The sequence below is a fragment of the Microcaecilia unicolor genome, chromosome 4 (genome assembly GCF_901765095.1).
Source record: "Microcaecilia unicolor chromosome 4, aMicUni1.1, whole genome shotgun sequence".
Lineage (NCBI taxonomy): Eukaryota > Metazoa > Chordata > Amphibia > Gymnophiona > Siphonopidae > Microcaecilia > Microcaecilia unicolor.
Genome location: NC_044034.1, coordinates 321,665,225 through 321,688,473, shown reverse-complemented (window position 1 = coordinate 321,688,473; position 23,249 = coordinate 321,665,225). Strand labels below are relative to the sequence as shown.

The 23,249-nt window shown below is 47.3% G+C and overlaps 1 protein-coding gene across 8 annotated transcripts in view; it reads right to left on the bottom strand.

Moving 5' to 3' along the window:
- The window catches only part of FGFR1 (fibroblast growth factor receptor 1), a 189,482-nt gene that overhangs the window by 43,569 nt on the left and 122,664 nt on the right, over window positions 1-23,249 (bottom strand). For all 8 annotated transcript variants that reach the window (XM_030201914.1, XM_030201918.1, XM_030201916.1 and 5 more), the window contains one exon: window positions 15,030-15,153. In XM_030201914.1, the coding sequence (XP_030057774.1) occupies window positions 15,030-15,153 (124 nt within the window). The remainder of the gene's footprint in view (window positions 1-15,029; window positions 15,154-23,249) is intronic.

The window sequence follows — 23,249 nt, the reverse complement described above, 5'->3', positions numbered from 1 at the left end:
CTGATACATGGATAATAAAACATACAGTTCAACATTTGTTTAAACCTAAAGGAGGAATATGTTAATTCATGACACCCTGATTTCTCTTCCCCCACATATCTTACACAAACCAACCCACAATGCGATATACACACATATTCACATAATTATTTCACTTCCCTTGGGGTATATTGTGTTCGTGCTTGTGCTTCATTAAAATCACATATCATTCATCCATTCCAATCTTGCCATCAAAATAACTGCTCCCTTTAACTCTGGCCGAGTTTCAAAAGTCTTCAACAGAAAGGAAAAAATACTAATCTTTTAAACCAATTTGCAGGCATCATAAATCCCCCAGGTGGGATCGCCTCTGGAATCCTTCCTCACTCCTCGGATTCCAGAGGCGATCCCACCCGGGGGATTTATGATGCCTGCAAATTGGTTTAAAAGATTAGTATTTTTCCCTTTCTGATGAAGACTTTTAGGTTTAAACAAATGTTGAACTGTATGTTTTATTATCCATGTATCAGAAGGTAATATGGAATGTACCATTGTAACACCACCACATATTCCTCTTGGGGATATAATGGGTGTAAACGGTATGGTCTGAGCACATTTAAAACAATTTAAAACACTTTAGCATTTTTTTAAAGTGCATATATATATATATATATATATATATATATATATATATATATATATATATAAAAAGATAAATTATTCTGAACCCAAGTTTACTATACTTTTTGATGATGACAGGTAAGAGCTAACATGGACCTGCTATTTCATAGTCTTAATCAACTCATTTGTTGTTTCAATCTCACGGACCTTAAGGATCGATATTCAAGCTCCTGCCTGCTTAAACCACATTGAGTGGGTTGGCCACCAATATTCAGCAGCACTTAACTGGCCACTGCTAATGAAAACTGACTCTGACTGCCGCGTCTGGTTAGTGCCAGGATGGTCCATGGGTGGAATCAGAGAGGAGCCAGTTATACAGGTACTGGCTATATTCAGTGCCACTACCCACACAGCTACATGGGCTGACAGAACTGCGCAAAAGACAGTCCTGCCTCTGCCTGCTTAGCTTTGCCCTACATAACTTCCAGGTTGGCAGCTGACCTTGATATTTAATGTCCAGACATAGACCTGGCATTGAACTGTTGTGTTTGATTCAGCCAGTGTTTGTCAGAAGGTTTAAAATCAATTGCTGCAGGTTGAATATTCGGTGGCTTGGTTTTCACTCTACTTTGACTGCCTGGAACTGCAATTCCCTTTATGAAAGTTAAAAGGTCACCTTTTCGCTACCTTCAGCTGTCAAGTTGGTTTATTTTAGGCCTCCAGGTATGAACATGCTGTGCCATTATTGATCTCTCTTCACTGGCTTCCAGATCTTTTTAGAATCTGTTTCAAGATTCTTCTCTTGGTCTTCACTCACAATACCTGTTTAAATCTCTTCCTTATTGATCCTGTATCATTTTAGATATCTGTCATCTCTGGAATGCCTTACCCCAAATTCCGTTCGAGGTGAGCACTCCAGGACCTGCTTCAAACTGGCCCTCAAAACTTACAGGTTCTCCCAGGTTTATGGGGCACTGAAACGTCTGAAGGTTGTATGGAGAACACCTGTCAGGGCCATGCAGGGTTTTACCAGAACCTGGAAAATAAGTTGTTGACATTTCTTTTCCCCTCTTTTTCGGATCCTTGTAATAAACTGAAACCATTTTCCTGTTTTCACTGGACTGAAGTGGTTTAACAAATCTCATAATAAATCTAACTCCAATATGAGGCACTAATTGTCTCATGGAGAAACAAACTGTTCGTATACAAACTAGATGATGAATGAAAATAGTGTATGAATTTGAACTTGAGGGTGGGGAGAGAAAAAACGGAGGGAGAGTTTATATGGAACTTCAGTCAGACTAGCCCTTTTCACATTCATTTATTAAGTGCTGAGCAAACTGTCTGTGGTCTGGAAAGAAGAAAACAAAACAAGATTTTTGGAGAAATTATTTTACTTGATAATTTTCTTTTCTTTAGTCAGTGTCACTGTTCTAAACCAGCCGGTGTTACCCCCTCCCTCCAGCAGATGGAGGTAGAGAAGACTGAATTCAATTCAGTGACATCACCAGCTATAATGTGTGGTGATCTCTGGAACAATCCAGTATGCATCTGCCCAAGCAGTAGAAGGTGCCTTTTTGTAATAAACCCAGCCCCATCAACCACTGCAGCCAGGGCCGGTCTTAGGCAGGGGCGACAGGAGCGGGTGCACAGGGCCTCGCGCCTCCAGGGGCCCGCGGCGCTTCCTGTTGCTCCCTGCCATTGATCCCCAGCTGCTTTTCTTCCAGCCGCCCTGCATTTAAAAAGTTGCAACAGCAACGAAAAAGCAGGCTCGCCTCTAGCCTTTAAGCCTTCCCCTTCTCTCTCAGCATGCACCTTTGCGGAAACCGGAAATTGCATCAGAGAAAGGTGGCACAGTGTACGCCGAGAGAGAAGGGGAAAGCTTAAAGGCTAGAGGCGAGCCTGCTGAAACACAGGGCAGCTGGAAGGAAAGGAGGGCTGTGGAAAACTGAGGGCACAGGTGGGCCTGGGGCTGGGAACTGAAACTCAGGGGCTGAAGAGGGGGCTAAGCTGGGGGCTGGGGCGAGTCACTGGACATGGAGGGGAGGGCAGAGGAGAATCGATGGACATGGATGGGATGGGAGGGCAGGGGACAGAGGAGAATCACTGGATGTGGATGAGGGGAGGACAGGGGGCAGAGGAGAATTGCTGGACATGGGTGGGTGGGGAGAGCAGGGGAGAGAGGAGAGTTGCTAGACATGGATGGATGGATGGAGGGGAGGGCAGGAGAAATGCTAGACATGGCTGGAGGTTAGGGAAGACAGGAAGGAGATGCATATGGATGGAGGGGATGGGAGAGAGGAGAAATGCTGGACATGGATGGGAGGGGAGGGCAGGGGACAAAGGAAAATCACTGGATATGGATGAGAGGGGAGGACGGGGCAAAGGAGAATCGCTGGACATAGATGGGAGGGGAGGGCAAAGGAGAATTGCTGGATAAGGATGGGTGGGGAGGGCAGGGGAGAGGAGAGTTGCTGGACATGGATGGATGGAGGGGAGGGCAGGAGAAATGCTAGACATGGATGGAGGTGAGGGAAGACAGGAAGGAGATGCACACAGATGGAGAAGGGAGAGTTGAAATACTGGATATGGATGGAGGGAAGGGAAGAGAGAGGACGTGAGATGAACTTGGATGGAGGGGAGGAGAGAGAGGAGAAATGCTGGACGTGGATGGAGGAGAGGAAGGAGATGCATATGGATGGAGGGGAGGGAAGAAAGAGGAAGGAGATGCATACTGACAGAGATGAGGGAAAGGGAAAGAAGAGAAAAACTGCACATGGCTGGAAAAAATAGGCAAAAGCTGAATCCACTCTATACCTCCTCCAGTCAAGTCCGCGGAGGATCCCAGCTTTTACCTATGGGTGTAGGGCAAGAAATGAAGAAGAAAGGAGGAAAGTAAGGAAATAAATGGAAAGGAAGCCCTGGAGTTAAGGGAGCAGATAGAGAGCAGCAGAATCAGAGACTGGGACCAACATGATCAGAAAAACAAAGTCACAAGATAACAAAGGTAGAAAAAATCATTTTATTTTCATTTTAGTGTTTTGAATATGTCCAATTTGAGAATTTACATCTGCTGTCTTATTTTGCAATGTATAGCAATGTTTTGTTTTTCTGGTATTGTGCTGCATGCAGAATCTGTATGCTAATTTGGTTTGTGTCATTTTGGGTATACTGGAGATGTAACAGCTTACAGAAATTATTTATAATGAAAAAAAAACAAGTTATTTTTCTTCTCCTGTACTGGTGTAATATTTTCAATGATTACTGTTTATATGCGCCATGGCTGGTAAAAGGGTGTGGCTAAATGTGCAGCCAAATTCATACACAATTAATTATGTTCAGTGGAAAATAAATCTGTTGGCTCAGGCTGCTTGCTATCTGAATATTCAATCACTGTTTCATTATTGCTACCAAGTATTACATATTAAGGGGATTCATTTTAATTCATTTATCTAGTTCTTACGTGCACACGGTTTTGCTTTTTAAACCCAAAGGTTTCCTAGTATAGCATTTTTCATGTTTGAATTCGTTTTTGTATACAAGTTTTGCTTGATTTGTCTTTATTTGAAATAAAAGAAAATGTTTAAAACATATCTTGTCAACAAGGGGCTGGGTGGGGGCAGGACTGGTGGGGCCCCAGCGAACTGGTCGGCACAATTACTAAGACCGGCCCTGACTGCAGCTGCAATGATAAGCAAGCGAGTAAAACACCAGAGAGTTGCACTCGCTACCCAGCATACACAAGGAATAGTCAGCTCACAGGAACCCTGTATGGCTGCCAATAGTAATCCAATCTTTTTCTTTTACTTCTAATAAGAAAAAACAGAGTATACCCAGAACCCCGGGCCAAGTCTTCCAAGGGTGGGATTTCAGAGCAGTAATGCTGACTAAAGAAAAGAAAATTATGAGGCGAGACATAATTTCTCCTTTCTTAGCATCAGCTTACACTGTTGTGAACCAGCAGGATGTACCGAAGCAGGCCCAATGAGCAGAGGAAGACAAGGCCCCCTGAATGACCACTTTGTAAGTCCAAATGGACCCTGGCCTGAACATCTAACCTGTAGTGCTTAGCAAAGGAACGTGGCAAGGACCATGATGCCACCCTGAAATTCTCCTCAGGCCTCTGCCTTGATGCCACCTGAGCCCTGGTCAAGTGGGCTTTCAGTGCTTGAGGCACTGGATGACCCAAACTGATGTAGGTGGCCTCGAAAGCTGACTTAATCCACCTTGTAACAGAAACGTTAGAGGTCACTTGGCCTTTCCGAGAGCCATTAAAGAGCACAAAGATGATCAGAGAGACGAAACTCATTTGTCTCCTTCAGGTACTGGAGAAGCGCCCTCCAGACATCCAATTTGTGGAGCCTCTAGTTTGCAGGGGATGAACCCTCCGCCACAAAGGCGGGCTAACCCCTCTCCTGAATCACATGGAATGGAGATACCAACTTTGGCAGAATGGATGGGACCGTACACAAGGACACCAAATTCTCTACAAAGGACAAATACGGGTAATACGGGTCCCAGCACGATAAGGCCTGAAGTTCTGAGACTCTCTGAGCAGAGGTGATCACCACCAGAAACAGCATCTTAGCATCTTAAAGATGAGGTCTTTGGGTGGAGGGGCTTCCGTGTTTCAATGACTCAGAGGGCTATGCTGAAGGGTTACCCATATCAGACAGGCCTCTGAGGAGAAACCAGACAAAGAGGGGCATAATTGAACGAAAACGCCTATCTCCATGGGCGTTTATCTCCGAGAACGGGTCAGTGAAGGGGTGGACCGAACCGTATTTTCGAAAAAAATAGACGCCCATGTTTTATTCAACAATGTGTGAGCTGGGCGTTTTTGTTTTTCAGCGATAATAGAAAATGAAAGCGCCCAGCTCAAAAACGAATAAATCCAAGACATTTATTCGTGGGAGGGGCCAGGATTCGTAGTGCACTGGTCCCCCTCACATGCCAGGACACCAACCGGGCACCCTAGGGGGCACTTTTACAAAAACAAATAAAAGGTCAAAGAGCTCCCAGGTGCATAGCACCCTTCCCTTGTGTGTTGAGCCCCCCAAATCCCCCTCAAAACCCACTGCCCACAAGTCTACACCATTACTATAGCCCTAAGGGGTGAAGGGGGGCACCTACATGTGGGTACAGTGGGTTTGGGGGGGTTGGACGACTAATAAGCATTAAGCAGCACAATTGTAACAGGTAGGGGGGGATGGGCCTGGGTCCACCTGCCTGAAGTCCACTGCACCCCCTAACAACTCCTCCAGTGACCTGCATACTGCTGCCAGGGAGCTGGGTATGACATTTGAGGGTGAAAATGAAAATGTGTGAAACATTTTTTTGTGGTGGGAGGGGGTTAGTGACCACTGGGGGAGTCAGGGGAGGTCATCCCCGATTCCCTCCAGTGGTCATCTGGTCATTTAGGGCACTTTTTGGGGCCTTATTCGTGAAAAAACAGGGTCCAGGAAAAGTGTCCTAAATTCTAGGTAAAAACGCATACTTTCTTCCCATTATCGGTGAAATGCGCCCATCTTTGTTCGGCAGATAACCACGCCCCAGTTCCGCCTTCGCCACACCTCTGACACGCCCCCATAAACTTTGTCCGCATCCGCGACGGAGTGCAGTTGAAAACGCCCAAAAATCGGCTTTCGATTATACCGCTTTATTCGTTTTTGTGAGATAAACGTCCATCTCCCGATTTAGGTCGGAACTTGGGCGTTTTTCTCGTTCGATTATAAGCTGGAAAGAGTGTCCCAAATTAGGGAGAGGGGAAAGATGGTGACCTGAAGCTCGTACACTCAACGGCCCAGCTGTCCTCTGAAGTTCAGTTTTTGTTCACTTGAAATTACCTCTCTGCATTGCAGTTGCCTTAACAGAGGAAGGGGACAATGGGGGGTCAGCCGCCGATGACCAGCGTTTTGTCCCTTGTGCAGCAAGTGTGGGACCGCTGTATGACGAGCTGCCCATAGATGACTGGGTTGATGAGTCCTTTGATTAGCGCCGACGAAGGAGCGTCGATGCTCTTGGACCTGGAAACAACTTCATCGCTCAAAAATCATTTAACCACCATGCCCAATGGAGTGGAGGAGTGAGTCAGGAGTGTATGCTGAAACGGAAGTCGTTTACAGCTGAACCCGTGTCGGCGGTGCTACTCCTAAACCCTTAAGAGTTATCAGCTTGGAGTTTTTGGCTCCCGTGGAGGTTGCACTGAATGTCATCTGGAGGGTGCTCCAGGACCTGACGGTAGTAGAGAATGACTTTGCTTCAGATATAGTCTTGTTAATGAGCCACATGGATAATCTAATCGAATCCTTTGAGAATATACAGCAAATGAAGTTCTACTGAAGTAGGAAACGGTTAAGATTTGAAAATGATAAAAGACCAGAAAAATTTTGAACAAAATGAATATTGTTGTAGATGATTAATATCGAGATTGTTGTTTTCCCAGAGTTCCGGGTATGACTCCTAATGTTTTTTTTCCCTCTGAAATGATTCCTCTTAATATATTAATTCGAAAGGAGTGAAGCCTGTGAAACTGGGATTACTTTAATCAGCGGGAATTGGATTGGAGATTCAAGGGTTTGTATTGTTAAACAATTTCTGGTTTTAAAAGGGAAAAAAAAATGAAATCAGGTGTATTACTTTCACTAATATTGGACAATAAGTATGTTTCCAATGAAATTGATGGACTACGCACCGTTATGGTCTTGAAGAAACCAACCAGATGATCAATGTGGAATAATGATTTAGATAAATAATAACTGGGGATAATCGGGTTAATACCACATTTTCTTTGTTTGCTGTTGCTTAAACTGATCTCCTTGTCTTGTTTCATTCTCCCTATTTATTTTGTGGTCTAAGAAAGAGAAAGATTGTATAAAATCCATTTATCTTGTTGAGATTGTACATTAAAACAATATTAGAAGAAAACAATCATCTCTGTTTTACTGTTTTGCAAGTGATTCTTGTAAAATGAAATATTATAAATAAATGATTAAAGATGAGGTCTTTGATAGAAGCCGAGCACAAAGGCTCGAACAGAGACCCTGACAATGCCCAGAGAACCAAACTGAGGAAAGGAAGGACAAAGCGGAGGGCACAAGTACACCATCTCCATAAAGAATCGAGCCATTTCCTTGTGAAGTCAGAGGGGGACCTGTCACTTTTCCCCGATAGCTGGAAAGTGCAGCCACTTGGACCCTCAGGGAGCTCAATGCAAGCCCCTGTTCCAGGAACCACATGATATCAAGAACCTGAGCTCTCCAGGGGGATAGGGACCATTCCCTGACCAGGATTCAAAAACCCACCAGACCCTGACATAAGCCAGGATGTCTTCCTGGATCACAGCAGAGTAGAAATCACTGTGGGGGAAAACCCATGCCTTTCTAAACGCTGCCACCTTTCGATGGTCACACCGTAAGCCAGAAGGGATCTGAATCTTCCATGTCTACTGGTCCCTGTCAAAGGAGCCCCCGACCCCTGGGCAGAGGAAGAGGGTCACCTACCAGCAGGCACCAGAGATCTGAGTACTAAGGTCTTTGGGGCCAATCTGGCACCACTAGCAAGACCAAGTGAGGAAGATGCGCAATCTTGCGCAACACTCGGCCCACCAGAGGCCACGGATGCTTGCACACTGTCGTTGCCGGCAATGTGGACCACTGAAAGAGCCTGTAGGTGCACTTCTGCTGAGCGGCAGAGGCTTGTTGCCTCCAGGGCCACTGCCTGACTCCAGGTCCCACCCTGCCTGTTGATATACGCCACCGCTGTTGCTGGTTTCCAGAGAGTTGATGAACCAGGTGCCCTGTCCTAATCGCCCCAGCCAAGACTAGCAACCGTGGTGACCAGCACCCATTAAGGAAGATCCAGAGGGACCCCCCCCCCGTCAAAAGGTTCACCAGACTGTCCCTTTGGGTGTGAGTGGTAGTGGAAAAGTGAAGTTCTGAGAAGATGGAGCCCACCAGGACAAAAGGGCAGCTGCAGAGGACGCATACGAGCCCTCACCCAAGGCACCACCTCTAGAATAGCTACCATGGAGCCCAAGAGCTGCAAGCAGTCCCACACCATATGCCAGTGTTGCTGCGCCTGCTCCTCCAGGAGAAACATCGTTCCCCGGCTTGTGTCAAAGCGAACTCCCAGGTACTCCAGAACCTGAGATGGAAACAGATGATTCTTGGGATGATTCACAACCCATCCCATGAACTCCAGGAGAGAGATGACCTGATTGGTGGCCTGACTGGCCTCCACTGAATCAGCCAGTTGTCCAGGTACAGGAGAACCTAAACCCTCTGGCACTGAAGATGAACTGCCACCACCACCTTGGAAAAAGTGCATGGTGCCATAGCCAAGCCAAAGGCCAAGGCCCGAAACTGAAAATGCTTGCCCAGCACACAGAAGCGCAGATATCTCCTGTGATGATCCACAATGGGGTATGTAGATAAGCCTCTGTGAGGTCCAGGGAAGTCAACTCCCCCCCAGCTGCACCGATGCTATGACTCAGTGCAACATCTCCATCTGAAAGCGCTAGATCCTAAGACAAGCGATGATCCTACTGAGGTCCAAAATGGGATGGAAAAAGCCACCTTTGGGACCATGAAATATATGGAGCAGTGCCCCGAGAGCGACCACCCATTTCAGAGCTGAGCAACAGAGCGAGGCCATCAACTCCAGAGATCCTCCAGGTTGTTTCTGAAGTCGGGAATGGCCCATTGCACTGTATTCAGCCAGTGCTGAGCTGCTGGTTCCTCCACAGAGAGTAGTGTTTCCCAGAAGGCATCCCTGGCCACATATCAGGGAGGTGCGGGCCTGACACACTGCCCAAACCTGACTCGGCCTAGGGATCTGGTTCCTCTGCCGTCCTGGGCTCCCTGGGGGTACTAATTAAGGGAAACCTCCCAACTGTGAGGTAATCTATCTCCCTGTTCAGGGCTGCTCTGAGAGACAGGTGCAGCAAGAAAGACTTATTCCCTAAAACAGTGATCTGCAGCCCCCCATGAACTTGTGTCGGGGGGGGGGGGGGGATGGGGGGGACTGGAGGTCCACTGGAGCTCCAGTCTCTGTGTTGCTGGCTTGGGGTGGGGGTTCGGTGGGGGCACTAGGCCACCAGGGTCTTGCTGTTTAGGGTCTGGTGGTCTCACAGCCCAGACCTATCAAACAAGTGCGGGAGGATTGTGCCTGAGCATGCCCTACTGCACGTTATTTATGCCCTCCCGCACCTAAATTTGCATGCTATTATCTCTGATCATAGGGGAGGTAAACTCCCACGCTGTTCCAGCGCTATTTTTAGAGTGCTGTTTAGAACAGCGCGGGGCTTTCAATCATCTGGGCATGAGAGCTGCAGAGGGAGCCCATGGGGGACACACCAAACAGGGTTAATGGGCAAGGGGGTGGGCAATGGGGACCTGCATCCCTCAGGTGAGATCCTTCAGGACCAAACCAAAGCCTTACCCAGTGGCACTAAGTGTGACTTGGGGGCTGCAGAGTCCAGCCCTGAGCTCAACCAGATAAGGTCCTGAGACTGTGACCTGGGAGTGGCGGTTAGGCTCAACCATGCCATACATCGGGGAGCGAGGCCAGGGACCAAGCACCACAGCACAGCCTACCACTTGCTAGAAGGTAGAGAAAAATACTGGATTGTTCCAGAGCGCACCACACATTATAGCCGGTGGGAAGGGATAACACGTGTTGGTTCAGAACAGTGTAACCTGATACTAAGAAATGTAATTTTCTTGAGCCCTTTCAGCTTGGTAACTGTGCCAATTGTTTTTCTTCTAAGAGAAACCAAGATCTACCTGGCTCAGAGGTAAAACGCTGCTACTGATTCACACATCACGCTGATATTCCAAGCATTTCACTATAGCTAGCCCAGGTGATCTGTGCCAGCTTTCTGCTCAGGGCTATGGAAAGCATTTTGCAGGCCAATCTTTATCCAGAAACCAGCCAAAAGGCTTTGCAGTGTGCCTCTGGCAGAGTCTTCAAAATAGTCCCTATGTGTATGCAGAGATATTTAGCAGCAACACAATCACGCATGTAATTTGAGTAAACAGATTTAAAAAAAATAATAGAATACAGATCACTTAACACCAAGCTGGCAGCCACAGGCATTTCTATTATTCAGTCTTCAAGGACAGTAATCTTGGAAACATCTTGCTTTTCAGATTCAGTTTATCATTCTTCTTGTTAAAACAGGGTGCTTTTCCTGGCAGGACATTCATTTCAGCAGACTAGTGACATAAAGCTAATTTAGGAATGGTGTGGTATTAACTTCTCGTGAAAGACAAACCTTTAGAACTGTTCTTTTTTTCCCCCAAGCACAGTGTTTGCCTTCAGTTTTACTGTTGCAACTTTTTTCCTCTAGGCAAAGAAAATACAAAGGTGGGGAGGGGAATCTTCAAGGTTTCAGCCTTGCTCTGCTCACATAACCCAGCCTTTTCTCCAGCATGCCTCCACTACAATCTATGCAAACTCAACAGAATCGGTTTTGCCCTGCTTTCCAAAGACAGGGTAAAGCAAAACTAAACCATGCTGTAAAGCAGGGCCAGTCCAACAGTATCGGAACTCTTAGGTGAGCCTTCAGCCATGTTGTTCTTCCCCCACCCCCAAGTCGAGCATCTCTAAACCCTCCCCAAGTTGGCCAGTTTCTCATCTTCCTTTCCCAACCCTCCCCCTCTATCCAACACCACCTCTCTCCTTTCCTTCTTGCTGCCAGGCCTGCTGCTGCTACCCCCCCCCCCCACCTCCTCCTGTGCCAGCGTGAAGATTAAAGAAGCATCAGTGCTGTGTAAACCAAGGAGGTTTGATTAACAGGAGATGGTATGACATCACAAAGCTGAAGCCAGTCCACCCAAGGAGATTTTCATTCTCCCCAATGCAGCTGCCACCATTTTGGTACATTCAAACCAATGTAATTGATAGATCGATAAGCTCCGCCTACTGGCTTCAGACCAGATAATGGGCCAAGCAAGCTCCTGCTGTCTTCTGTTAATCAAACCTCCTTGGTGCAGACCCTGTAAGCACTGTTTTGTCCCACCCCCTCTGACAGGAAGTCTGCCTCAAAAGGGGTTGAACAGAGCAGAACTTCACCACAGGTCTGTTTAGCCCTGATGCTTCTTTAAGTAACTGGCATGCCTGGGAGGAGGAGGAGGTGTGTGTTTGGGGGGGGGGGGGGGGGGGGGGTTAACAGCAGGCCCAGCAGCGACAAGGGAAGGTGACACCACCCCCAAATGCTGCCCCCCTACATGGGCACCTAGTCCACTTAGTGGCTGGGTTGACCCTACCATCAAGCCACCATAATGACATTTTTTCTGTAACATTTCATATTAATGCTATTCTCTCTAGCAGGTGGAATTGCTAAATGGTGTAGCTAACAAAAATCATTTCATGGGGTACTCCAACCCTTAAAGAAATGGCACTTTTCCACAAATCAGAAGCACTTCCTGGTTAGATGCCCTCCTGAAAATGTATCTTCAAGCATTTTAAGAATAGAATACGCTTTGACTCAAAACAAACGTTACAGTCATATCCGAGCCAAGAGGGTAAAGAGTTACTGGATAAAGTGTGGAACTGGAGTCCAGCCTATACTGAATTCCACATTGATAAGTAATGATGATTCACGCCACAGGCAGTGGTACGGAATGGGCCAATCAACTTTTTTCCCCCCACACTGCATAAGAAGCTAGGGAGCTTGGGGATTAGGGATGGAGGCTTCTTTTGTTTGACCACACCCACTGCAAAGGTATGCTGCTCCCCGGTTTCATGCAAGAATCATAAACTGATAATGACCTTAGATGCTGAGAGAATCTACATATGACACATAACTGTGAATGCCTTCAATTAATATTTTCCAGCAATAACCATTTTCTGACCAGATGTGGCCTCTCTTATTTTCTTGTCTTCCTTTAAATTTTTAATACCATAAAACACTTTGCTGTGTATAATCAACAGGCAGCATAGCAAACTTTTAAACAGAGTAACCTGTCAGTCTTATACATAAATTTCTCATTTAGCTGGCAGTTGTTTCCTGTTGGAATATCTGTAAATAAGCTAGCCTCAGAGAGAGGAGAGAGAGAAATCAGTTTGATCCACAGTACAAACAGCCATGAATTCAGGGTCTATGAAAAACTGGACAGGTGAAATTCCTTTTGAGGAGGGGGAGGAGGGGCAAGGGCAAACATGCTTAAACCTTCAGGCAGTGTTGCCAGGTGGGCGGTTTTACCGCCCAATTGGGCGGTTTTCCGCGACCCGCCGCGGGAAATTTTTGCCCGCGGCGGGTTGCGGTTTTTTGGGCTGGTTTTTGTGCTTCGGGCGGTTTTTTTCGGCCGCGGGGGGGCGGGGTTAGTGACGTTTTTGGGTGGGGTTAATGACGTTTTGGGCGGGGTTAGTGACGTGGGAGGCGGGGCCGATGACGTGGGAGGCGGGGCCGATGACGGGGAGGCGGGGCCGGTGACGTGGGAGGCGGGGCCGGTGACGTGGGAGGCGGGGCCGGTGACGGCGGGGGCGGGGTTTATGACGGCGGGGGCGGGGGTGATGACGCGGGGGTGGGGGTGTCAGGGGCGGGGTTTGTGTTTGGGCGGTTTTTGGGCTGTTTTTTGGGCTCCAGTGGGCTGGAAAAAAATTTTCCACCTGGCAACCCTGCCTTCAGGGGAGTTATAAGGTCAAACAAACCTACAGAGGCCTCAGCTGCCTCACAAAGATCCTACAGTGGGGAGTAAACACTGAGAAACCCTTTGCTTCAAGCTCTGGCTTGCTCAGTATAATCAAGTGAAATCATATTTTTAAAGGATGATTTGCTGATATTCACATAGAATACACAGTCCGATTTGCTTACAGAATTACAGTAAAAGTAACTACATCTTTACAACTCTCCCCCACCTCAATTAAAAAAGGATTGAACTTACTAGAAATGTCAATATTACCAAGAGAAAATCAATGGTTGACTGGGGGAGAATGTGTGCAAGGCAGAGGATTGTTAGCATGATGCAGGGGAATAAAGGACTTTGAGAATAAATTTTGCTTTGTGGCCTGACAGCCTTCCGGAAATTGCTGAAAACTAACTTATTCAACAAGACATATAAAAAATCCTTCATAAAGATTCATCATCAGAACTGTATTAGTACTAATTAACATTGAACTCCTTAATCTGACTACTTTATTTTCACTATTATCATCTAATGTTACTCTTGATCCTACATTTTACATACCTAATATGTATTATTTCTTTACTTCTAATTTTTGATATCTTATGTACCTTAATTGTATATTATTCTGTTCTCTCATTCTGTAATTGGTGACTGCCATTACAGCATAATGTAAGCCACATTGAGCCTGCAAAGAGGTAGGAAAATGTGGGATACAAATGCCGCAAATAAATAAATATTTAAAGAAATAGATATCCATGCTCAGGGCCGCCGAGAGACTGGGCCGGGTCCTGGGCAAGGCCGCCCTTAGGGCCCCCACCCCGAGGTCACCGCCGCTGCTCCCCCCTCCACCCCCTCTCCCGAAGTCGCTGCTGCCCCCACCCCCCTCCGTTCGCCACCGGGCGGAGCCCCCTGCATTGAAATCACAGCGCCTCTCACCTGCATGTGAAAGCGCTGCAGGCCCGGGGATTTTTGTACCCCCTGCCCATACTCAAATTGACTGCTAGGAGGGTAATTCTATAAAAAAAGTGACTCATTATGGCCTGTTCTATAAATAGAACTAGGCACTTACTTTTCTGTGCAGAATATTAGCACAAGTGGCAGAAAATACATGTACATCTAGGTTCGTCCACAGCAGGTTTAAATGCCTGCATGAGCGTAAATTTTAGCAACTGTATAATTTACATGCGCACACGTGCACTCCACCCGTACAAACACCTATTTGTAAAGGTACGTGCTGTCAAAGTTATGGGGGTGTTTTCTGCTAGTCTGTATTCTGTAAGAAGTGATTTACGTGCTTTCCTGCTGCCTAAAACTAGTTGGCTCTGTTTAGAATTACCCCTAGATTCCTAAATTACACTTGTAAGATACAAGCAGGGTATAATACACCTTGGCCCCATCACCAACCTGACAGACCAGTAAGTCACAAGTAACAGTGCGAGGGGGCTAGTGCTCCTCGATTACACTGAATAGGAGAAAGTAGAGCAAGAGACAAGGTAACTCTTGGGCTGAGTTGGGAAACGAAGCACTGAGACACAGTGTGGTAGAAAGAAGAGGCCCATCAGATCTAGAGGACACAGGCAGTAACAAAGATGGGACACTGAGAAGGGAGTGAAGAGCAGGCTACAGGAACACCAGAGAACCTTCCTTCACCCACCCAACTCCCACCCCTCCTCTACCTTCAAGATGTCTGCATGTGAGGAATCAAACAGGAGCTGTGAGTTTTGGAATTAATCAGGAGTGTCAAACAGAAGACACCAAGGACTAGAATCTGCTACCGATTACCCTTCCTGTCCTTACCAATGACATCCAGCTGGTAGGTATGGTTGATGCTTCCATACTTGTTCTCCACAAGGCAGGTATAGTTGCCCTTGTCTGAGGGCACCACCGAATCCATAATGATACTCCAGGTTTGATCTCTAACCTTCAGGGGAAGAGGGGGGGGGGGGGGGAGAAAAAAGAAAAGTGTTTTTAGTTTTTTAATTCTCTCTTCCATTTGTTTTCATCTTCAGCAGATATTATTAACTCTGAGGTTAACAGAGCAGCTAGAAAATGGCATATTCTACGTCTGACTCACCACCCCCACCCAATCTTGTGGTGCAAGCAACCTTTTGTCTGGTGACCTTTGCACTTTCATGTGGGACACCATTAACTGCTGCTGTCACAGTTGTCTCAGGTTCCTTTGCCTAGAGCTGCTAGAGCAGCTATTTTCCTTTTGCTGTTAATTTCCAAGCTGTGATTTGGCATGAGAGCTTAGACATGGCCCATCCTACTTTTTGGCTTCTCGCTTTATTAGGCTCTGGCACCATGATCTTTAGATATAATCTCCGCACCAACCCAATTCAACCCAGTCTCTGCACTGACAGTCTGTGACCAGTTTGTGTGACAGTTGAGGCTCCCAGCACTTGAGAACACATGGGAACTGTGAATTCCTCTGAATAAACAAACCACTTTGATGTATATTAGAGAACGATATGGGGACAAAGTTTGTCCCTGTAGGCCTTCCTCACCCTGTCTCCGCAGACTCTGTCCCCGTCCATGCCCCATCCCTGCAGGCTCTGTCCTCATCTCCAGAAGCCTTGAACACTTATGATTTTAGATTTAAATGTTTTTATTAAAAGTATAAAATGGAACAATATTCTGTACAACTGTTGTTTATAAATCACAAAAACAATAACAATGAGCAACTATAATAATCCCCCCCCCCCACTCTCTACCATTTCAACCCCAACAACAGCTGACTTCTACTACCCCAAGGAACCCTAAAATACAACCCTCTCTGTATGCCCTAGAGGGGGAGAAATATGCCCTATGAAACACTGTTATGATTTTTTAATCTGTGGATGAAGCTAGGACTTCATCAACAACCTAAGGATTCAGCCTTGCTCTCCTGTCTTCCACAATCCTTCCTGCAATAGAAAATGTCTTCTCAGAAGATGTGCTGGTAACAGGAATGCACAGGATCCCCCATGCAAATTTTGCCAGTTTATATGTTTATTTGGATTTATTTGCCACCTTTTTGAAGGAATTCACTCAAGGCGGTGTACAGTAAGAATAGATCAAACATGAGCAGTAGGCAATTACAGCAGTAAAAGTATTCAAATAACAATATAAAGTTTGGCTACTTACACACAATATGCAATAGAACATTTTAATTGATAGTGAAAGGTAAAGCAAAGATGGAACATATAGATAGGTGAGAAAGTAAGAAGAGTTAAAAAGTACATAAGTAGTGCCATACTGGGAAAGACCAAAGGTCCATCTAGCCCAGCATCCTGTCACCGACAGTGGCCAATCCAGGTCAAGGGCACCTGGCACGCTCCCCAAATGTAAAAACATTCCAGACAAGTTATACCTAAAAATGCGGAATTTTTCCAAGTCCATTTAATAGCGGTCTATGGACTTGTCCTTTAGGAATCTATCTAACCCCTTTTTAAACTCCGTCAAGCTAACCGCCCGTACCACGTTCTCCGGCAACGAATTCCAGAGTCTAATTACACGTTGGGTGAAGAAACATTTTCTCCGATTCGTTTTAAATTTACCACACTGTAGCTTCAACTCATGCCCTCTAGTCCTAGTATTTTTGGATAGCGTGAACAGTCGCTTCACATCCACCCGATCCATTCCACTCATTATTTTATACACTTCTATCATATCTCCCCTCAGCCGTCTCTTCTCCAAGCTGAAAAGCCCTAGCCTTCTCAGCCTCTCTTCATAGGAAAGTCGTCCCATCCCCACTATCATTTTCGTCGCCCTTCGCTGTACCTTTTCCAATTCTACTATATCTTTTTTGAGATACGGAGACCAGTACTGAACACAATACTCCAGGTGCGGTCGCACCATGGAGCGATACAACGGCATTATAACATCCGCACACCTGGACTCCATACCCTTCCTAATAACACCCAACATTCTATTCGCTTTCCTAGCCGCAGCAGCACACTGAGCAGAAGGTTTCAGCGTATCATCGACGACGACACCCAGATCCCTTTCTTGATCCGTAACTCCTAACGCGGAACCTTGCAAGACGTAGCTATAATTCGGGTTCCTCTTACCCACATGCATCACTTTGCACTTGTCAACATTGAACTTCATCTGCCACTTGCACGCCCATTCTCCCAGTCTCGCAAGGTCCTCCTGTAATCGTTCACATTCCTCCTGCGACTTGACGACCCTGAATAATTTTGTGTCATCGGCGAATTTAATTACCTCACTAGTTATTCCCATCTCTAGGTCATTTATAAATACATTAAAAAGCAACGGACCCAGCACAGACCCCTGCGGGACCCCACTAACTACCCTCCTCCACTGAGAATACTGGCCACGCAATCCTACTCTCTGCTTCCTATCTTTCAACCAGTTCTTAATCCATAATAATACCCTACCTCCGATTCCATGACTCTGCAATTTCTTCAGGAGTCTTTCGTGCGGCACTTTGTCAAACGCCTTCTGAAAATCCAGATATACAATATCAACCGGCTCCCCATTGTCCACATGTTTGCTTACCCCCTCAAAAAAATGCATTAGATTGGTGAGGCAAGACTTCCCTTCACTAAATCCGTGCTGACTTTGTCTCATCAGTCCATGTTTTTGTATATGCTCTGCAATTTTATTCTTAATAATAGCCTCCACCATCTTGCCCGGCACCGACGTCAGACTCACCGGTCTATAATTTCCCGGATCTCCTCTGGAACCCTTCTTAAAAATCGGAGTAACATTGGCTACCCTCCAGTCTTCCGGTACTACACTCGATTTTAGGGACAGATTGCATATTTCTAACAGTAGCTCCGCAAGTTCATTTTTTAGTTCTATTAATACTCTGGGATGAATACCATCAGGTCCCGGTGATTTACTACTCTTCAGCTTGCTGAACTGACCCATTACATCCTCCAAGGTTACAGAGAATTTGTTTAGTTTCTCCGACTCCCCCGCTTCAAATATTCTTTCCGGCACCGTTGTCCCCCCCAAATCCTCCTCGGTGAAGACCGAAGCAAAGAATTCATTTAATTTCTCCGCTACGGCTTTGTCCTCCTTGATCGCCCCTTTAACACCATTTTCGTCCAGCGGCCCAACCGACTCTTTGGCCGGTTTCCTGCTTTTAATGTATCTAAAAAAATTTTTACTATGTATTTTTGCTTCCAACGCTAATTTCTTCTCAAAGTCCTTTTTTGCCCTCCTTATCTCCGCTTTGCATTTGGCTTGGCATTCCTTATGATCTATCCTGTTACTTTCAGTTGGTTCTCTTCTCCACTTTCTGAAGGATTGTTTTTTGGCTCTAATGATTTCCTTTATCTTACTGTTTAGCCACGCCGGCTGACGTTTAGTCTTTTTTCCCTTTTTTCTAATACGTGGAATATATTTGTCCTGAACCTCCAGGATGGTGTTTTTAAACAGCATCCACGCCTGATGCAAGTTTTTTACTCTGCGAGCTGCTCCTTTCAGTCTTTTTTCACCATTTTTCTCATTTTGTCGTAATCACCTTTTCTATAGTTAAACGCTAGCGTACTTGATTTCCTAGTTTCACTTCCTTCAATGCCAATAAAAAAGCAAGGTGACTAATTTAATGAAAGTTTCACATGAGGTCAGAGAGATGGTTATACATTATCTCAGCTAGGGTTGGAGTGGATAAACATTTTTTATCAAAACATTGTCTGCATCAGTCAAACATAAATAACTGTCCTCCCAGTCACGTGATGCAGCGAGTGGCAGAAGACATGTAGCTGGTGAGCTGCTCGGGGTCCCCCTCTCAACTTGGTTTAAATCGCCTCTACAGTTGGATTTTCAAACCCCCGTTTTACACCCACTCCCCCGGTACCTTACGGACGGCTATATTACCTGCTCTTCTCAGCCTTCGGCTTCTAAATTGCCGCGTGCAGAGAAGAATCATGGCAGAGGCACTGAGGACAAAATGGCGGTGTTATCCTCCTCCGCACAAGCTGGCCCTGTGACTGCTCTCATTCTAGAACTCACGGCCACGGTGTTGGACTCCAGATTTACACAACTCAGAGCAGATCGCCAGTATTACACAGCTGACCTCGGAATTAACGCGCCGCACTGGGGAGCTGGAGTGTCGCATCTCAGAGGTGGAGGATAAAACGCAGGCACATGTGGCAGACCTCTCTCGCTTGGAGTCTTTAGTGGAGGCCCAACAGATGAAGCTGGAGGACCTGGAAAATCAGAGGTATGGGTCTGCTCGACATTAAACTGTTCTTTATCTCATGTTGCATGTGCCACTAGACAGACTCTATGTTTCTCCGCATAGAGCATTCCGAGTGATTTTGAGATCAGAGGACAATTGACCTAAGTGTGGGAAAGGGGGTGCACATCTAGGACACATATTCTGGTCATGCCCTTCCCCTTCAGTCCTATTGGACTCAATTGGCCCAACATGTCTCCCAGATCTGGCGGATTCAGTGGAAACATCACCCTCTCAACTGTTTGATGTTTTTAAGTTCCAGAGGCCCTGCCCAGTTGGCTATCATGCCTTTTTGCGGTGATCCATTTTGATGGCAAAAAAAAAAGAACATTTTGAGCCTCTGGCTATCGGCAGAGGCACCCACACTATCTCACTGGCAGTCATCTATGATCTTGCTCAGCACTGTAGAACGTAAGAGTATTTCAGATCTTGCTTCCCCTGTGGGAGACCGGTTCCGGCGGGATTGGTCACCCCCCCCCCCCCCCCTTTTGGGATACTTTAACTCCAGTGTCGTATTCTTAATGGGTAAGGAGCGATTTGCACTAGTGAGTGGAGAGGAGGCATTGATGTTGGGAAGTTGATAGGGGGGGACGGTTGTAGCATATCGTGTTTAGTAATGCTTTTGTTTATGCTATGTTTATGTTGATTAGAATCTCAATAAACATGATTGAAAAAAAATAACTGTCCAATTCATTAACAACCTTCAATGTAGAGAATGACACGGGGACAAACCCCTGCAGGATTTTGTCCTCATCCCTGTGTCATTCTCTAATGTGTATTCTAAAAGGTGGTATATCAAGTGAATTAACCTATCCCTAGCCCCCATTTGCCCAGAGAACAAAATCCATGTCTCCCATGTGGCAGGGTGAGGCACTGCCAAGGAGTGACCAGGCTGGCCCCATCTCAAGTTTAATTTCTTTCCTGGTTTAGCCCCCAGGATTGTACCAAGTTACAGTTGCACCCTATGTGACTTGCCCACTGGAGCCTCCCTTACCAACAATGAGAGGAGAGGGTGGGCTGGAAGTAGTTTTTGTACCCTTAATACTGCACCCTGTGTGGCGTTACCACTCGCACAGCCCTTGGTATGGCACTGTTTGCCCCTATCACCTTCACTGGGAAGCTGGTCCTATTGCCAGTCAAGTGCCTCATCCCACAGACGTGCATGTCTCTTTAAAAGCACAACTGTTTTCTACTCTTTGTTGTCTATGTAGGGGGCTCTTGCATTCCTGGCCCCCAGAAGGCAATCTGCTTTTGGTTAACCATGATAACTTTCCACCCTCATTAAATTGTCTCCCAGTGAGCCAGGCAGATATACACATACACAGAGGGAAATGCCCTCTTATTAAAGTAGATTTACCACATTTTTCTGTAATTGGGAAAAGAGCTAGAATCAGAGGACCTTATCACTGCAACTTAATGCATGTAATCAAAGGGAGAGTAAACATTTAAATTCTGTGTAATCCAAATTCACTAAGCAAAGGAAGAAGAAGCAACAGGGAGGGTAAAAAGCAAGATTTATGGTGAAACGTTAAAATTTAAAAAGGAGAAACTCTGGGAATCCTCTCAGCACTTCTTGATCAGACAAGTTAGTGGTCAGTGGACTGAAACTAAGCAAAGTCATTTATTAAATTCTTCAGTACTTGTTTGCTCGTGATACCTGCTCAGTTCTTTGCCTCCCGTCCCTGGGAGAGGCCAAGAGAAAGAATATCACAACAGAGACAACTGTTAATTGGTAACTCTCAAGCAGTGCATCTGAACAACATGTAGCATCACAGGAATCTAAAAAATGAATAGTTGCCACAAAACCCACTGGTGTAAATTCCACTCAAGCATTCTCCTCCCCTTTCCATCCTAGGGCAGAAGGCCAGCCCCAAACACAAAAGGGAGAACCAACAGTCTACAGTTCTTGTAGGTGCTGTCCACAGCTGGTGTCCCGTCCCGGGCTCTTACCTGGCGGCCTGCAGTAGGGGGCGAGGACCAACGGAGGCCGCGGGATCCGGGGCGGCAAGGACGAGCCGCCGACGGGGCCGGCGCTGCCGCGGGCCGCTCCGAGGCCGGCGATCCGCTGGAGCAAGCGCCGGCCTCGGAGAAGGAGATACGCCGGCCAAGATGGCGGCGCTGGCGTCCTCCTCGCTGGAGCGGACCAGCGAGCCAGCCCCGCCTACTCGCGCCGGATTGGCGCATCGACCAGGAGACCCCGCCCACCGGGCAGGCTGGCCAATCCAGGCCTCCTTTGCCTGCCTGGGCCAGGGGGATTGGCTCCAGCTGCTGGAAGGGGAAGGACGGGCGGGGGATTTAAACCACGAAACGGAAGGAGTCCAGTGCTTCCGTTTCGTTCATCAGAAGCCCACACAGTGGATCGGAGACTGTGTCTTCTTCAGCTAGCCGTCCTTGCTAGCCACCTTCAGAGACTGTGTCTTCTTCAGCTAGCCGTCCTTGCTAGCCACCTTCAGAAACTGTGTCTTCTTCAGCTAGCCGTCCTTGCTGGCCACCTTCAGAGACTGTGTCTTCTTCAGCTAGCCGTCCTTGCTAGCCACCTTCAGAAACTGTGTCTTCTTCAGCTAGCCGTCCTTGCTGGCCACCTTCAGAGACTGTGTCTTCTTCAGCTAGCCGTCCTTGCTAGCCACCTTCAGAGACTGTGTCTTCTTCAGCTAGCCGTCCTTGCCAGCCACCTTCGAAGTCTGTGTCCTCTTCAAGCTAGCCGCCCTTGCTAGCCACCTTCGGAGTCCGCGTCCTCTTCAAGCTAGCCGCCCTTGCTAGCCACCTCCAGAGACTGCGGTCCTCTTCCAGCTAGCCCTTCCTGCTAGCCCCTTGCAGAGACTGTGTCCTTTCCTGCGCTAGCCGTCCTTGCTAGCTGCCCTCTAGAGACTGAGTTGCTGACTACCAGCCAAGCCGACCATCACCCCGCGGTTCCAGCAGTCCTGCTGACCGCCTGCAGCTGAGGGCTCAACCCTCGGTGAACGGCGGTCGCCACGGGTGAAGATTCGGGGTGCGCGGCGGTCCTCGGAGGTCTTACCAGGCCTCCGGGAACCTAAGGGCTCACCAACAACCACCACAGGACAGGAAACGGAAGCCATGAGCTCGCCTACGCAGCCCGATCTACGGGACCTGGCTAAGGTACTTCAGCAGCAGCAGGAGCAGCTGAACGCCCTGTCGGGGGCGCTCCAAAACGTATGCTCTCAACTTTCTATGCTTCAGGTACAGAACCAGGCCGCAGCGGCTCCCCGTTCGGGAGGGTTCCGCACGGGACCTCGGTTCCCTGAGCCGGCACGATATAATGGGGCCCCCGGAGGTTGCCGGGGGTTCCTCAATCAGTGCAACTTGGCCTTCCGGATGCAACCGGAGACCTTTGCTTCGGATCAAAGCAAAGTGGGATATATCATGGGCCTTTGTGAAGAGAAGGCCCTGGCCTGGGTGGCCCCACTTAACGAGCAACAGGACCCCATCTTGGATGACTATAGTGAATTTCAGCGCCGGTTCCGTATGGTGTTCAACCTTCCTGGGAGACCATCTTCCGTGGCATCGGAACTGCTGCGAATTCATCAGGGTGAGGGAACGGTGGCCGATTATGCCATTCGTTTCCGGACTTTAGCCACGGAGCTCCGTTGGAACCCGGAGTCCTTAATGGCTATCTTTACGGAAGGCTTACAAGAACGAATCAAGGACGAGTTGGCCGGGCGAGAGGTCCCAGGCCAACTGGACGCTCTGATTTCGCTCTGTATCCGCGTAGATACCCGGTTCCAGGAGCGAGCAAGAGCCCGGGCGGAACGGCAGAAGTGGGCACGGGGAACGTCTCGGACTACTAAGGGGCCGTCTCCTCGCCG